The following is an 18,230-nucleotide window of genomic DNA, read 5'->3' on the forward strand; positions in this document are numbered from 1 at the left end:
CGAAGAGAGATGAAGTCATCATCGCAGGCAGGTCTACGCGATGGACTACCTAGGGCTCAGGTCTCCGAGAGAGAGAAAGAAAGAGAGAAAGAGAGAATTAGAGAGAGCATACTTAAATTCACACAGGAAGTACCGGATAAGACGGATGAAGTAATCCAGATATAACAAACTGACCCTAGCCCCCGACACAAACTAATGCAGCATAAATACTGGGAGGCTGAGACAGGAGGGGTCAGGAGACACTGTGGCCCCATCCGATGATACCCCCCGGACAGGGCCAAACGGAGGAACCTATAGAAACGCCCCCACTTTGCCAAAGCAACAGCCCCACACCACAGAGGGATTCTTTCAACACCAACTTCCATCCTGAGACAAGGCGCGAGTATAGCCACAAAGATCTCTGCCAACGGCAAACCCAAGAGGGGGGCGCTAACCCAGACAGGAAGATCAACGTCAGTGATCAGCCACATCAAGTGACGCACCCCTCCTAGGACGCATGAAAGAGCACCAGTAAGCCAGTGACCTCAGCCCCTTGTAATAGGTTAGAGGTGAGAATCCCAGTGGAGAGAGGGGAACCGGCCAGGCAGAGACAGCAAGGGCGGTTCGTTGCTCGCAGAGACTTTCCGTTCACTCTTCACACTTCCTGGGCCGACTACACCCAATCATATGCCCACTGAAGAGATGGAGTCTTCAGTAAAGACTTAAAAGTTGAGACCGAGTCTGCGTCTTCTCACATGGGTAGGCAGACCATTGTCCATAAAGATGGAGATCTATAGGAGAAGCCTGCCTTCAGCTGTTTGCTTAGAAATTCTAGGGACAATTAGGAGGCTTGCGTCTTGTGACCGTAGCGTACATGTAGGTATGTACGGCAGGACCAAATCGGAAAGATAGGTAGGAGCAAGCCCATGTAATGCTTTGTAGGTTAGCAGTAAAACCTTGAAATCAGCCTCGCCTTAACAGGAAGCCAGTTAAGGAGGGAGGCTAGCCACTGGAGTAATATGATCAAATTGTTTGGTTCTAGTCAGGATTCTAGCAGCCGTATTTAGCACTAACTGAAGTTTATTTAGTGCTTTATCCGGGTAGCCGGAAAGTAGAGCATTGCAGTAGTCTAACCTAGAAGTAACAAAAGCATGGATACATTTTTCTGCACATTTGTTTGGACAAAAAGTTTCTGATTTTTGCAGTGTTACGTAGATGGAAAAAAGCTGTCCTTGAAACAGTCTTGATATTTCGTCAAAAGAGAGATCAGGGTCCAGAGTAACGCCGAGGTCCTTCACAGTTTTAATTTGAGACAACTTTACAACCATCAAGATTAATTGTCAGATTCAACAGAAGATCTCTTTGTTTCTTGGGACCTAGAACAAGCATCTCTGTTTTTATCCAGGATTAAAAGTAGCAAGTCGGCAGCCATCCACTTCCTTATGTCTGAAACACAGGCTTCCAGCGAGGGCAATTTTGGGGCTTCACCATGTTTCATTGAAATGTACATCCGGTGTCATCCGCATAGCAGTGAAAGTTAACATTAGTTTTTCGGAATGACATCCCCAAGAGGTAAAATATATAGTGAAAACAAGTGGTCCTAAAAACGGAACCTTGAGGAACACCGAAATTTACAGTTGATTTGTCAGAGGACAAACCATTCACGAAGACAAACTGATATCTTTCCGACAGATAAGATCTAAACCAGGCCAGAACTTGTCCGTGTAGACCAATTTGGGTTTCCAATCTCTCCAAAAGAATGTGGTGATCGATGGTATCAAAGGCAGCACTAAGGTCTAGGAGCACGAGGACAGATGCAGAGCCTCGGTCTGACGCCATTAAAAGGTCATTTACCACCTTCACAAGTGCAGTCTCAGTGCTATGATGGGGTCTAAAACCAGACTGAAGCATTTCGTATACATTGTTTGTCTTCAGGAAGGCAATGAAAAAGCAACAGCTTTTTCATTTTTTTTTGAGAGGAATGGAAGATATATAGGCCCGATGGTTTTTTATATTTTCTGGGTCAAGGTTTGGCTTTTTCAAGAGAGGCTTTATTACTGCCACTTTTAGTGAGTTTGGTACACATCCGGTTGATAGAGAGACGTTTATTATGTTCAACATAAGAGGGCCAAGCACAGGAAGCAGCTCTTTCAGTAGTTTAGTTGGAATAGGTTCCAGTATGCAGCTTGAAGGTTTAGAGGCCATGATTATTTTCATCATTGTGTCAAGAGATATAGTACTAAAACACTTGAGTGTCTCTCTTGATCCTAGGTCCTGGCAGAGTTGTGCAGACTCAGGACAGCCAAGCTTTGGAGGAATACGCAGATTTAAAGAGGAGTCCGTAATTTGCTTTCTAATGATCATGATCTTTTCCTCAAAGAAGTTCATGAATTTATTACTGCTGAAGTGAAAGCCATCCTCACTTGGGGAATGCTGCTTTTTAGTTAGCTTTGCGACAGTATCAAAAATAAATTTCGGATTGTTCTTATTTTCCTCAATTAAGTTGGAAAAATAGGATGATCGAGTAGCAGTGAGGGCTCTTCGATACTGCACGGTACTGTCTTTCCAAGCTAGTCGGAAGACTTCCAGTTTGGTGTGGCGCCATTTCCGTTCCATTCCAGCTCTTAGCAAATTGTTGTAAAAATTATGTTTGACCAAATACAATGCTATTTCTCTGTAACCAAATTAACAACAGACTTTCAGCATGGTTATAGAGAACGGCACTCAACATGTACTGCACTGACACAAATGACTGATGATTGGTTGAAAGAAAATGATAAGAAGAAGATTGTGGGTGCTGTACTGTGAGGTTTCAGTGCAGCCTTTGATATTATTGACCATAATCTGTTGAGAATTTATGTGTTATGGCTTTTCAACCTCTGCCATATAGTGGATTCAGAGCTATCTATCTAATTGAACTCCAAGGGTTTTCTTTAATGGAAGTTTCTCTAATGTCAAACATGTAAAGTGTGGTGTACCGCAGGGCAGCTCTCTAGGCCCTCTTTTCTATTTTTACCAATGACCTGCCACTGGCATTAAACAAAGCACGTGTGTCCATGTATGCTGTTGATTCAACCATATAATGAAGCTAATGAAGTCACTGAAACCCTTAACAAAGAGTTGCAGTCTGTTTTGGACTTGTTGGCCAGTAATAAACTGGTCCTGAACATCTCTAAAACTAAGAGCACTGTATTTGGTACAAATCTTTCCTTAAGTTCTAGACCTCAGCTGAATCTGGTAATGAATGGTGAGCTTTTTGAACAATTTGAGGAGACTAAATTATTTGTTTGTTACCTTAGAATGTAAACTCTCATGGTCAAAACATATAGATTCAATGGTTGTAAAGATGGGGAGAGGTATGTCCATATTAAAGAGATGCTCTGCTTTTCTGACACCACACTCTACAAAGCATGTCCTGCAGGCTCTAGTTGTATCTTATCTTGATTCATGTCCAGTCATATGGTGAAGTGCTGCAAAGAAAGACCTACACTGAACAGAAATATAAACTAAACATGTAAAGTGTTGGTCCCATGTTTCATGTGATGGAAAAAAAAGATCCCAGAAATGTTCTTGATGCACAAAAACCTTATTTCTCTAAAATGTTGTACACAAATTGCCAAGATAATCCATCCACCTGAGAGGTGTGGCATATCAAGAAGCTAATTAAACAACATGATCATTACACAGGTGCACCTTGCATGGGGATAATAAAAGGCCACTCTAAAATGTGCAGATTTGTCACATAACACAATCCCACAGATGTCTCAAGTTTTGAGAGAGTGTGCAATTGGCATGCTGACTGCAGGAATGTCCACCAGAGCTGTTGCCAGATCATTGAATGTTAATTTCTCTTCCATAAGCCGCCTCCAACGTTGTTATAGAGAATTTGGCATTACGTCTAACTGACCTCACAAGCACAGACCATGTATAACCACACCAGCCCAGGACCTCCACATCTGGCTTCTTCACCTGCAGGATCATCTAAGACCAGCCACCCGGACAGCTGATATAACTGAGGAGTATTTATGTCTGTAATACATTCAATTTGTGGGGGGAAATGAATTCTGATTGGCTGGGCCTGGCTCCCCCATGGCTGCGCCCCTGCCCAGTCATGTAAAATCCATAGATTAGGGCCTAATTTATTTATTTCAATTGACTGATTTCCTTATATGAACTGTAACTCCGTAAATTGTTTGAAATTGTTGCATGTTGCGTTTATATTTTTGCTCAGTATAGTTAAGCTGCACCTTGTCCAGAACAGAGTGGTACGTCTTGCTCTTCATTGTAATCAGAGGGCTAATTTGAATACTAAGCATGCCAGTCTCTCTTGAGGAAAGTTGAGGAAAGATGGACTTCTTGTTTTTACAAGAAACATTCATGTGTTGGAAATTTCTAATTGTTTGCATAGTCAACTGATACACACACTTACCCCACCAGACATACCACCAGTGTTTTTCTCACAGGCCCCAGGTCCAGAACAAATTCAAGGAAACGTATAGTATTATACAGAGCCATGAGTGCATGGAACTCTCTTTTTTCACACACTGAGCAAGTGTGATGTACTTAATGTTTGTAAATGTTAAGTTGTCTATTGTTTTTGTCTATGTGTGTTTTGGTTTATTGTCAACTAAAATAAAATATTACAAAAAAAGAAAGGGAGAGGGAGATAGGGTGGGAGAGAGGGAGGGAAAGTGGGAGAGAGGGAGGGAGAGAGGGAGGGAGAGAGAGTGGGAGAGAGATAGTAAACTGAAAGAGAAGCTATCAGGAAAGGAGGTCAACAATGCTGTCTGTGTGAGTTGAGGGAGAGGAGAGTTGAAACGTATTGCAGGGCAATGATAGAGTTGGTTACAGCATAAGTACATACAGTACAGGCTAATACAATGCTGTGTGTTGGTTGAGGTAAAGAGTAGAAACCATGATGACGGAGTGTAATATCTGTATTTAACATTCCTCAGTTTCACACCAGACGATTCCTCTAAAATATTGAAGAGGAGAGTGGAGCTTGTGGTTGACGATAGTGTGTAGAACGCAGAATGTTCTTCCTCTGAGCCCAGTGGAGCATAGCAGGTCTTTAATAGGGGTATTTCTAATATCTGTGTTAAATAAGACAGTAATGTTCAAAAGAACATCACATAAAACACTTTCAAGGAGGCTGTTATTCTTCAAATAAAGACAGAGAAGGCCAAACAGAAAGAAGCAGAGGGTGGATTCTTTTTCTTGTTTTCTTTTTAACTAAAATCTATTGATTTTGTGGGTCTCATGTGAACTGTAGACCTTGTTAAAGACTCAAGGTTGTTACGGAACCCACTCTGCAAAAACTGGTTGAATCAACATTCTACCATTTCATTTCAACAAAACAATTCAAAGTGATGACGTTAAAACAACGTGGAAAAGAAATTTGCAATAAGCCATCAACGTAAGGGAATTTTGTATTTTTTTCTGCCAACTTTTAACCTAAATCCAATGACATGGTGACAAGTTTTGTTGATTTCATGCTGCATTCACATTAGTTGACAACTCAGTCAAATGTAAATCAAAACTAGACGTCAATATTAAGTCTGTGCCCAGTGGTTAGCTTCGATCACTTTGTTTTGGGGAGCATTTGAGGTTTTTAGCATACTTGAAGAAATCTATTGGCACTGTGAAATGTAATGGCTTACTCCAGCCCTCTATAAAACAAAGCTGTTATTTTCTAAAACCAAATCTCCATCTTGAAAAGTCTTTATTTTCATTTTTGATGATACTGTAAATGAAGAGAAAGAGAACAGTTGCAGGGTGTTTGATCAGACTGCAGTGTGCAGAGCTGTATCCTAATGAGCTCTAACTCTTTTCATCCTCAGATGAACTGAAGAACACTTTGATCTCTAATCAACATATTAGTCCACATCTCCTACTAACAGATTCCAACTGTGAGTTCCTCTATGCTTAATTGGTAGGTAAAATATGATTTTTGTTTAGATTTTGCACATGTACAATAGTGTACCTTTAATTTGTGTCGGARAGAGAAACTGAGAGTGTGTCAGAGCATGTGTGTATGGTTCATTCCTGCCGGTCCTTATCTCTGTAACCTGCTTGTTAATACTCTGTTTCACACAGACACTTGGCAATTACTCACTGCATGTGCAGAACACCCTGCTGGGCTAGCACAAAGACCTGCCCCATCCCATCCCATCCCACCCCCAACCACAACCCTATCTACAGCCAGTGAGCCTGGAAAGMAAGCTGTTGGGCCTTTCATGTTCAACTTTTCATGTGCTATTTGTCTCTCTGCAGTGTACATATGTACAGGTAACTGTCAAAATAAAGGAAACACCAACATAAAGTGTCTTAATAGGGTGTTGGGGCACCACGAGCCGCCAGAACAGCTTCAATGCAYCTTGGCATAGATTCTACAAGTGTCTGGAACTCTATTGGAGGGATGCGACACCATTCTTAATTTGATTACACTATTGGTGCTGAAAATTGTCYGTCTCCGCAGGCAATGCAGATGACTTTCGTGATTTACATAAATTCACTGAAAACACATGGTTATGTTAGCAGTACTGCACTTTTCAAGTAGCCTACTTTGGCCAGCTAATAGCCTAACCACCAATCAAGCAACATTATGGACTAAACGTTCAAATCCTGTTGCTGCAGGATTATTTTGCTGTGACAATATGTACAGTCTAAAGTGTGTGTGTGTGTGTGTCTCTGTTGGAGAGAGGGTACTTTAACAGAAGCAAGGTGMATGAGAATCAAAGTGCATCGTGGGAACATGGAGTTTAGAGCATTGTCAGCTCTGGAACCTTCCATCTTCTTGTGTCCTCAGCACTGAGAGACCTGCTTCTCAGTGGTCATCATAGAAAGGAATCATATAAATAGAATAAGCAGAACCAAAAACAGGTTCTCAACTCACTTTGGATAGACCAAATGTATTTAGCTAAACCGTGATCTGACTGACTAATCTATCTCCTCTGATTTTAGTTCTAGCTTTCAGCCCCCACTCCCCCTTTCCACCCACTCACCCATCTCACTCTCTCTCTCTCTCTCTCTCTCTCTCTCTCTCTCTCTCTCTCTGTCTCTCCAGGGTCTCTCCGTCACTGTCACCTCACGGCGTCATAGTTTTATCCCCATGGCCTTGCAGATAGTCAGGCCTCTCTTTGAGGAGTGTAGGGCCACAAGGCCATGTTCTGTTTACCGTACATTCAACACACACACACAAAGCACCCAGACAGGGCCAGAACACACACACATTTTCAGAACATTATGCCCTCAATGGTGACCCGCTACATTGTCTGTAAGTGAGTGGTCAACAGAGAGGAACGTACACAAAGAGGGTGTGTGCGTGTGCGTGTGTGCGTGCTTGCGTGTGTGTGTGCGTGCGTCCGTGTGAAATGAAGCAGATCGGCTAGCTTCATGCACTGATATCGGGAAGGTTTGTCATTTGAGGATATAGTTCAATTAATGATGTTTATCTGCGGTTCAGTATTGGGGTAGGGAAATCTAAACCCTAGAGTGGTAGAATACAGAACTAATGGTTGCTGTTATATTTATAGTATTTTCAATTAGCTTGACATTTTCTCTGAAGTGAATGTTCACTAATGTGCTCTAAAAGTCTTACAGGTGTGATCCAAAAGGCCAAGGCCCAAAAGGAGTAGAACACTGCTCTACCGCTCCTCAGGCTCATCCATCACTCTGGTGAGGATGATCTCTCCCTTGGGACCAAGAGGGTACATGGAGTACATGGAGGTAGAGTTATAATTAGTTAATGAAGACTCTGCTACACACACACACACACACACACACACATAATATTCTTTCAATTAACTTTAGGCAGACATGGCAGCGCGTTATGAACATAAGTTTTGTTTGTTAGTTACTCTGTCACTGTTATGTAGCTGCCATGGAGGAGAGGGGACTGAATATTCAACTAGATGGTTCATCTTCTACAGTAGCCTATCTATGTGGCTTCAATGGGATTTTTAAATGATCCATTTGACTGATCTATATGTCTGCAGRTGTTCAGACATGCTGTGGGTTTTGCGTTGTGAACAGTTGGCAGGCACACTCTTTGTGATGGAAACGTTAACAAACAAACACATACTTGCATCCTCACCAACTCATCCCCAGGTTGTTAAGGGTCCGAGTCTGCCCCCCACCCACTTCTGTCCCTTTGTCTTTGTTCTGTCTTCAGTCCACCACTTTGCCTAGCAAGTGAGATGAATTCAAGTGATAAAATAAAACTTAACAGAAACTGTTACTCTACTTAAGATGTCCGATAATGCCCTATGACAATGCCTTGGTTTGGTTTGTCTTTAACAGTCATGATCAGTTATGTAATTTATATAACAGTGTTATGACAAGACACTCCAGAGATCCTATAGAATAAACACTCTCTCTAGAGATACTGTTTGAACAGTCAAAATCTATACTCTCTCTGGTTGAAGATCTCTTCATCTCTGTCTAATCTACTTCTAATGCACCTCATTAATCTATATTCAGATCATCCAGGAGCAGGGCGGGAGGTCGAACAACATCCGCATTTCTGTCCCTCTTTTTTTCCTGACTCTTTCACTTTATCTCACTCTCTTCTTTCTCTAACTCCCTCCCCCTCTCTATCATTATCCTCCTACCTCTCTCCCCTCACTNTTATCCTCCTACCTCTCTCCCCTCACTTCCCTTCTCCCTTCCCCTGACTCACAAACTGAATATTTCTCTCTCCTTCCCACCATTCTATACCTCTCTCTCTCTCCCTCCCTTTCTCTCCTCCTTTGATGTCATACCCAAACTCTCCCTGAGGAGTCAGGATGTATAAACGTTGAGCTCTCAGATTAGCTTCTCCTCTCCTGGCYGCGTTGAGGATTCAGGACAGGCAGGGCTGCAGGCTTTGTCATAGTACAGCTACACTATGAGGTAGCTAGTTTATTCCCATTGGTGACACTTGGAATATACTGTGGTACTTAACGTTACAAGACAAACAGCCTCATTGTTTTATCAACTATTTGTATCAAATAAAATATAATGGCACAGCATCCCTGCTGTTGTTCTTTTGTATGCTTCAAAATGCGTTTTACAAACAGAAAGTTGTGCAGTCCTGGGATACTGGTCTCTTTCAAAATATTTGTCTCTTTTATAAACACTCCCTGACTGACTGACTCTACAGCTTATCCTCAACCTGCCAATAATGAATAACCAAATAACGTGTCAATCAATAGTACTGTACTTTAGCATTTCAGCTGAGGTCAGGGCCATCACGGACACTGCTATCGAGCCTGTCAGTCAGTGGAGTAAAGAACTCCTGATTATAGTGCTGTGGTACAGTATACAGTCTGGAAGGACATGAGGGAGATTGTCTGTTAATTAGCTAAGGTAGTCTACTCTTAATGCTTTTGACTGTTAGTGTTATGTCTCTTGGTTGGGGATTGTTTTCAGCATTACTCCTTAAACAGGAAGTGTAAGAGGGACAGGAAGTGAGCCACAGAGGATGTGGTCGCACAATTTGACGCATCACCCCACATCTCMGAGTCACTGGTGTGGCGTACCACCAGTGTGCACTGAACCAAGCCGGCGTACCACCTCTGTGCATCAAGCAGGTTTCCAGCAAACCAGTGCTTACTGCTTACCCAACAACAATCTACCCAAAAAACGGTGTCTATGACATTTCAGAGTGCTGTCTGTGCAGATCTGGCTAGACATACTGCACAGTGTGTGCGTGTGCGTGTATGTGTGACCAATGGGGTGTGAATAGAGGACTTGTTGCCGCTAGCATTTGGCTAGATGAATTCTCAGAATTTATTGATGTCATAAAAAACAAACTGCGTCAAAGTACAAAAGTGTTARGATGACATTTGAGTTGTTTACGCCTTTTAATTCATTAGAGGATAACATTTGAGGCTGAAGTGGGTTTCGCCTAAATACGCGTCTGTCTGGTCAGTGGTCACAGACGTCAGTCAACTACACCCTGCATTCTACCTACGTCACGATGGGGTTCAGGAGAGGGACAGTTTAGGAGGACAACAGAGGGAGGAAGTGCAGCTTWAAAAAAATGTTGAAGCCAAAACTTTCATTGGGCTCTTGAGCTTCTCTGCATCCTGATAGCAATAGACTTCACACATGTACTGCATGTTAGCCATGTTATGTCAAGGTCTCAGTGGTGGATGTTGCCTAACAGAATTTGGAATCATTGTACATTAAAAAGTTGAATAGTAATGTAATGTAATCCTGTTGGATGTGGGGTTCAGGGATGGGGTTGACACCAGAGTGGATGAGCTCATACTCTATCTGAAAAAAGCAAACTGAGGTAGTGTTTGCCTTCTAACACAGGTCTTGGATAATTTAACTGCACACTGATCAAGCCTTAGCGATTCAGAGGTAAAGAAGCAGAACTGAAGTTATATCAGCATTTAGGTGATCTCATCCCACACCAAAAAGGTTATGTGAGCTTGTGTCATGGTGTGAAATGTTTGTTTTGAAGTCGTGGTAGGCTGGGTTTAAATGTATATCCCCCCCCCCCTCACACATGCAGTGTTGTGACTCGTGCCAGTGGTGCATGGTGACCGTGGTGGGTGAGGAGAGGAAGTGAGGGTAGGGGAAGGATGGGGAGATGTTGGTAGGAATGAGGAGAGGATGGGAGGGCTGGGGGGGTGGCGGCGTACACAGGGGGCAGGCAGTGTTGTGATGATAGTTCCCAGATGCAGGAGGGAGAACACATAAGGGGGGCACAACACACAGTCCTAATGGACAGCCTCTGACAGTACTATAATTTCAGTCTTCCACACTACAGCTGGTTTCCATTCCCATCAGGGAGGCAATGAGATTTAGAGGGCGGGGGCCATTTGTTTATCCAAGYCCCACAAATCGGTTCTCTACACATAAACTATGACTATGAATGAGACATGAGGCCTCCCACAGTTTCCTCTCTCCTCACTTCACTTCTCCCCCTCTTTATCTACTTCACCATCTCCTTGGTGACATCATACTGTATATGTGGCTGGAGATTGAGCTAATGTACTTCTGTTTTGCATTTTCCTTCAGAAAACCAATCAAAAGATTAATATCAATTGATCATGTAGAATTTAGAGATCAGCTGTCAAAATCTGTGTTTAGTGCACCATCATCAAACGCTAAATACTTAATCATGAATCTATTATAAATCTATTAATAGTGTTTGATTTCTCATTCCCAGTTCAAACACACCCTGTATTAAACTAGTATGACCTCCGCTGAACGATCAACACTACAGCTGTGAGATATGTCATTCATAATGCATACTGTACACTGGTTGTATAATTCAGACATTCTGTTCTGCAGGAGCAGACTGGGGATGTGTTCTAAATGGCACCAAATTCCTTATATAGCGCACTACTTTAGACCATAGCCCTATGGGCCCTGTTCAAAAGTAGTGCACTAAATAGGCAATAGTGTGCCATTTGGGATGCACACTGGGTGTTATTTCCAGCCAGTGTTTTTTACATTTAGTCAGCACTCCTGGGGAGGGAGTCCAGATTTAGCACCACGTCCCTGGATCAGTGTTCAGTAATGGATGAGGAGGGGTGTATGTGTGTGTGTGTGTCGGTGTTTGTGTATGTGAGTGTGTGTGTATGTGTCGGGTGTGTACGTACCCATGTGTGTGTTCGTGTGCGTATATGTGTTTCAGTGTAGACCATTGTATGCCTCGTCAACTGCAGGGTCAATGCTTTGGCAAAGCCATGACAGGTGTGTCCTGTCTCTAGGGCAGACAGGGAGCAATTATTCATTCATTTATGCATCTGCCAACACACCTCATTTGTCTGGAAAGGTTGTTTTAATAGAGAACATCTCTTCTACAGTACATTCACTCTTTTACTATAGGATGGAGAACAAGAGACTTCTGSTTAATGCAAGAAGATCAACAGAACAGTAACACATAACCATCCACTCTGTTACAGCAATTATTTACATGTTATGGTGTAACTATCATGAGAGGAGAATGAAAACAGCACACAACACATGACAAGGAACATACAGAGAAGGGTCATTTAGGGCTATGTTCATGGGGAAGGGTGGAGGTTGTTCACCCCCCATTACAGGACACTAGAGCTGCTAGATTATGCCCTTCATGGCTCTTCTTATGTCAGTTAGAGTAATTCGTGTCATATTCTCTATGGCACCGTTTCTCTTATCGGTGTCCTCTGGTGTCCTCTGGTGTGTGTGTATTTATGTTCCCAGACCTCTCAAAGACCACAGCCCCTCTCAAGGACCATTCGCCACCAGTTCCTGAGTTCACGTGGTACACTGTGTGTGTGTGTGTGTGTGTGTGTGTGTGTGTGTGTGTGTGTGTGTGTGTGTGTGTGTGTGTGTGTGTGTGTGTGTGTGTGAGTGAGACTGTGTGTGTGTGACTGTGTACCAAAGATAAACAGTTGAACCACAACTGTGGTTGTGTGACTGTGTCTGTGCGTGTTCCCAAAACCTTGGATCATGCAGAACAATTTATCGTCCATAAACAAAACAATAAAGGGTGTGTGCTTGTTTTTAGATATCCTGTGACGTCCCTCGAGGGTGTGTGATGTCCCATGAGGGCCATAACATGTCCTGAGAAGCAGGTGTGTTGAACAATCTATAACAAAAACCTCCAGGCGCCATAACCCCTATCCTTACTGCATGTCAACTCTCTCTCTCTCTCTCTAGATACACTATCCTCCCTGTCACTCCTCTTGGTCTCTTCCTTCCTTTCACTTTCTTCCCTTTCTTTCTAATCAGCATCCCTCGCTCCACAGACTTAGAATATAATATATTTTCATGACTATTAAAAAGATGAGTGAGGCCAAAGTTCTGTTCCGTTCATTTCTTAATTTATCTTCTTTGGTTCAGCCTCATGCATAACATTAGCTGTTGTCTTCTTGTGTCTCGCCAAATGAAATCGTCTCATCATAGGCTCAAAGATAAACAGTTGAACCACATGCACCAACAACAGACTGCAGTCTGGTTAATGTCTAAGCACACACACATATACACACACAATACAACACACACACACTTTAATTCCACTGACTCATCCACCACAGGTCCTCATCATCAGTCCTCCCTGACAGGCTACATTTCTCTGTCAGTCTGGTCCTCACCATCAGTGCTCCCTGGCAGGCTACAGCACTCTGTCAGACTGCCGTCAGACTGCCATCATTTTCAGATAGGTCCAAAACAGCAACAACTGCATCATCATCACCCCATACAAGCAGCGGTTTACGAGCACTACCTAACATATATTGCCTCCCTAATGTCCCTCTATTCCCTACATCTAGCCATACTATTTCACATAGAATGACTACTTTGAAAGAGAAAATGTTGCGGTACATCCCTAAGTTAATTTTATAGGAGATGTTTTCGCCTCTGACAGTCTGACAAAGAGGGTTTCTGCATGGGAGCTGGGAGGCGCCTGCCTGCCTCGGACTTGAAGCATGAACAGTGCAATGCATTCTGACGTTTCTCTCGCTCACATAGCTGTTGAGGTTGAGGAGCGAAGCTTGCGCAGTTCTGCATGAAATTACTGATAATTCAAAGGCGCGCGCCGAGAACACCATGCATCCCGATTTGGAACGACCTGGAGAGGGGGTGTCCATACCTTTCATGTGCTGTCGGAGAAAACACTTTGCGTAATTTACCCAGGAATGCACCTTGAAGAAGGCAGCCATTCTGGAGTGGGGCGCTTTATTTTAAAACAGTGGGTCTTTTCCAGTCAGTTTCTGCTTCAACAATCTGTTTTCAATAAGGATGAACAGGAAATCTAATCAAGGCTGGAGATATCAAAGTGAAAATGTTACTGTAGGAAATAAAGTGGAGACTGTGGCTGTGCGCATTCTGGTTTCTCCCAACGAAAGCAAGTAGTCTATATGGTTACGCGCACGTTGTGCTTTGTGAGAACAAGACATCAACCAACCGAAGATGGTTCTTTGTGCTTTAATATTAGCTTTGGCTGACTTGAATTAAAAAATAACTGTAGGCCTATAGAACATCCGTGGAATTGACCGTTTATTCCCCACCGTTCAAATGCTGGAATGGCTAGTGGTTTTGTGTATTCTGATTCTGGTGGCCGTTATTTGGCCAGCTTCGAAATATTTTGGTACCCAGGGCGAGCCAGACGCACTCCTCCAGAGGCTCGGAATTTCACGGCGGCAAACGAAGGAGAGGGTCTCGGAGAGGTGCGTCTCAGACCGGGAGGTCCCGGGGGACTGGGCTAATGCCCAGACACCGGACTTGGAAGGTGAGAATAAAGTCCCCGCTGTTGCSCTGATATGCAAACCCTCGGCGCTGGCCAACTATCTCCTCAAACACTGCAGGACTTTCAGCAATTTCACGGCRTGCACCGGATGGACATGGCGGGCGAGTGCGTTTCTTCAGACCGTCTACGGCGCGTGCTGGCCGTACAAGAGCCGGGTGCATTTCGTGCGGGACTACTTGCAGTTGAGTGACGATGGTCTCGTGGCACTGGACTGGGCAGTGTCGGTGGCCGGTGYGTCGTACCAGAAACGGAGGAGAACCTCGAGTAATTCCACGAGCCCTATCCTCCTCATCATACCCAACTCTTTCGGGAAAATCACTAGAAATGTGCTGAAGGTAGCCTAATGATTTAATGAATGATGAAATATCATGCAATACCTTCTCATAACCAGGCTTATTMTTGTTCATCATGTGAAAACACCCTCAACCATAGTGTGCCCAGTGCCCACCTACACCTGTTATTAGGCCTACAGTATGTGCTAAGGCTGCCTTATGGTCTTAATGGGGGCAAAATTATACTAATTGTCTTGCTCCTTTTTTTGACTTCTGCTCTGACAACATAGCTGTTACTTAGAACATAGCATACAGTGTTACAGTGCTATGGATGTCTATTGGGGGCTGTTGTGGACAGTCTCCGGGGCAGAAATAAGATTTACATAAACTCTAGACATCTCTACACTGTAATGGGGTTACTGTGAATATACAGTAGCTTACAGGCAGCTTGGTGGCAAGTACAATTCTGTATTTCATATAACAGTACATCTACTGTAATAACACAGTCTCAAAGCAAGTACTGTATAATGACATGCAGTACAATACCGCAAAATTGACTGTATTATACTGTAAAAAAGTAAAATGCTACCATAATCAGTATGAATGGATGGATKAATTAATTWAATTAATTAAGGAGAGGGTTTTGTATTTCACAGTATTTTACTGTAATTACAAGGGATTAGTTAGTGCAAGCAGGTTGGCTGCAAGGGAAAGTGTTGACACATTACAACATATTAATGAATATGTGKGGTTTTATATCACTTGCACTTCTAGAGGCCATAACAAAGGCTTCCAAACTGGCAGCGACTACAGATCAAAACAGACCAAAAGGGCATGGCAAAATGCTCAACCATTTAAGGTTTAGGGCTTACTGCCATTCCAATCTGTCCCCCATACAAATTGATCGATCACTATAACCTGAAAGGAGTTAAATTGTTACATCATTCTCACTCACAGGTGCAACAAATACAGCCTCAAAATATGTGAATGAGCCAGAAACAACAATACCATGCACCCACTAGTGGTCAAAATGTTTTTGGTGCTCCAAAGATACATTACGGTATTGTATTCTGCGGGGTGGAAAYACATKACCATTTGAAATACAGCAATTATTTCCCCGCCCACAACATTTTACCACAATGCACCATCATTTACCGTATGCTGCAGCAAAATGTTTCATAGTATTTTACTGTCGATAATACCCCAAATTACTGTATAATTTACTGTTTTCCGTTACAGTGTAGTTATTCTGATTTATTTGGTAATCATATATTATATGCATACACATAACAAAGCCTATCTCATGGTCATACAATTCTCTGCTATACCTTTCATTGTTGAAGGTTCAATCTGTGAAGTTATTTGTAATGGTGAAATTACATAAATAGTRAAATTATGTCTAATTCATCATTGCATTGGTGTAAAAAAGGAGGTTGGACGAGATATGAGAAAGTACCAGTGCCAATGCCTATTTCCATTGCGCATGGGGGGCATCTTCATTCAAGTCAGCCTTGGCAAGGTGAGGAAGAGAGCAAGAAAGCGAACAACGAGCACAGTGCCATGCGGTAAAACCAGGGTTCAATACAGTGATTGTGGTAATTGAGAAACGCTTTTACAAGGCTTTGCTCTGCCTGGACAGGTTGTGAGTGAAAGGATCACATCACTGCAGTTGTACTCCCAATGGTCTAGTCCCAGATCAGTTTGTGCTGTCTTGCCAACTCATACCATTATCAGCAAGACAGCACAAACAGATCTGGGATCAGGCTACACTCCAATGCTCATTAGCCTTATAATGAGTCAGTGTGCCCTGCGGTCCAGGCAATGTTGCTAGATTCTTCTGACACTTTCTACCCCAACTAGATCAAAAAACCTGCCCAATCCACTATAAAGTATCCCAATTGAGTGTAAAACTGTCTAWTCTGGACAGGCTTGCATTGTTACAAGCCTGATTTATGTACTCTGTTACTGTTGTGAGTAACAAAAAGTCACAACCTTGACCGCCAGCACCCCCTACTAGCCTAGTCTGTCAACAATGGGAGCATTCATAGGCGCTGATTCACTATCAACAGCCTGTCAGCAGTCAGCAGAAGAATGGGAATTTAGACTAAGGTTTAAGTGAATTATTTTGTTTGTAGCCTAGGGAGATGTGGGAGAAAGAGATGGAGGGAGGAGAGGGGGAAATAGAAAGAATGAGAGATGCGAGAGGGAGATTTGGAGAAAAATGTATTCTATCAGATGTGTCAAATGTGACTTTTCTGTTTTCTGGGAGATGGAGAGCTGAAGAAAAGGAATTTGGAGTAAAAGTTAAAGTGAATGATTTTTTATGTCTGTAGCCTAGGGAGATGKGGGAAGAAAGAGAGAGGGGGATAGGCGGGAGATAGAGAGGGATATGGGAAGAAAGATTTAACTAAAATTGAATTCTGTCAGATTTGACTTTCCTTTTTGCTGGGAGATCGAGGGAGCATCAGAGCGAAAGAGAGGGTGATGGGAAGAATGTAAGAGAGAGAGAGAGAGAGAGAGAGGAAGAAAGAGAAAGATAGATTGAGTAAAGGGCAAATTATGTTGGATTATTTTTTCTTTTGTCTTTCTGGGTCAGCTCCAATTGTGTGTGTGTGTGTGTGTGTGTGTGTGGGGGGGGGTATATGTGTGTGTGAGAGAGAAAGAGGGAGTCAGAAAGAAAGAAAGAGAGAGAGAGAGAGAAGGCGAGGGAACGATAGAGATGAGATAAGAAGAGACAGGGAGAGGAAGAGAGAGATAAAGAGAGAGTACATTCGTGTATTTTGAGAGAGCTAAATCAGTGTGTGTTTGGACATCATCCTTTCTAGGTGAGACTTTGTCATCCTTTTTCATAATGAGATTGTCTTTGTTTTACCCCCTCCCCCATGTTATGTTACAGTAGTTGGGCATATACTGTAGCGTATGGGCCTACATTCCATCACAGCAAACTCACACACCATAAAAGTGTCTAGAAACAGATGGTGAATGGCAGGTGCGTCCCAAGTGTGCCTATTCCATATGTAGTGCACTATATAGGGAATAGGTTGCCATTTGGRACRCAGACATATTCTYGCTCAGTCCTGCTGCCCTGGCTAYACAGTATGAAAGTATGCAGAGTGTGCGGTGGATGATTTGTTGGAGGACAGTTACAGGTTTTATGCCCTCTACCCCCCTAACGGCCTGAGTTGTAGCAAGCTAGTCTGCAGTCTTTCAGAGTTCATTCTGACTAAGGCTGCATTCCATTCCAAAAATGTTTTCCACTCCCATTTTCCCTCATAACTCCCCAACACAGATCTGAGATGACTGGGTTGGTTTTAGCATTGCGCTCCAAATAGTTTTCACCATATTTCTTTCGCCTGTCCAGTACAGTCAGATCTGTGAAGGGGATTAGGGAGGGACCGAGAGAAGGGAATGAACAAYGTTGTGGAGTGAAATGGGTCCCATGACTCCTGTATGCTCTCTTTAAGGTCAGACATAGAGCCAAAGGTGAGATCACGTCTGRGTGTGGATTTTACAGGCTTGTGTCCAGACACAGGACACCATACTGTCTACACGTTTATTACACAATTAGTCAAGCCAGTGAGTAAGACTGAACTATGGTAATTCGGAGCTAGACAAATGCCTGGTTCAAAATAAACCCTCAGTTTTCCAACATGGCAGAAGCCCAAGTCCTGCGTTAATTCACACATTGTTGCACTGATGAGTACGTTTCTATAAGCATTTAATCAAAATAGGAATGCTGATGATGA

At 43.0% G+C, this 18,230-nt stretch overlaps 2 protein-coding genes across 2 annotated transcripts in view; both read left to right on the plus strand.

The window, feature by feature from the left end:
- Positions 1–18,230, plus strand: part of limk1a (LIM domain kinase 1a) — a 526,526-nt gene that overhangs the window by 424,221 nt on the left and 84,075 nt on the right. The gene's annotated exons all lie outside the window — the stretch shown is intronic.
- The window catches only part of abhd15a (abhydrolase domain containing 15a), an 8,671-nt gene continuing 3,826 nt past the window's right edge, over positions 13,386–18,230 (plus strand). Inside the window, exon 1 of the mRNA XM_070437368.1 lies at positions 13,386–14,547. Within this exon, the coding sequence (XP_070293469.1) occupies positions 13,981–14,547 (567 nt within the window). The 5' untranslated portion in view covers positions 13,386–13,980. The remainder of the gene's footprint in view (positions 14,548–18,230) is intronic.

Source organism: Salvelinus sp. IW2-2015, linkage group LG4p, assembly GCF_002910315.2.
Source record: "Salvelinus sp. IW2-2015 linkage group LG4p, ASM291031v2, whole genome shotgun sequence".
NCBI lineage: Eukaryota > Metazoa > Chordata > Actinopteri > Salmoniformes > Salmonidae > Salvelinus > Salvelinus sp. IW2-2015.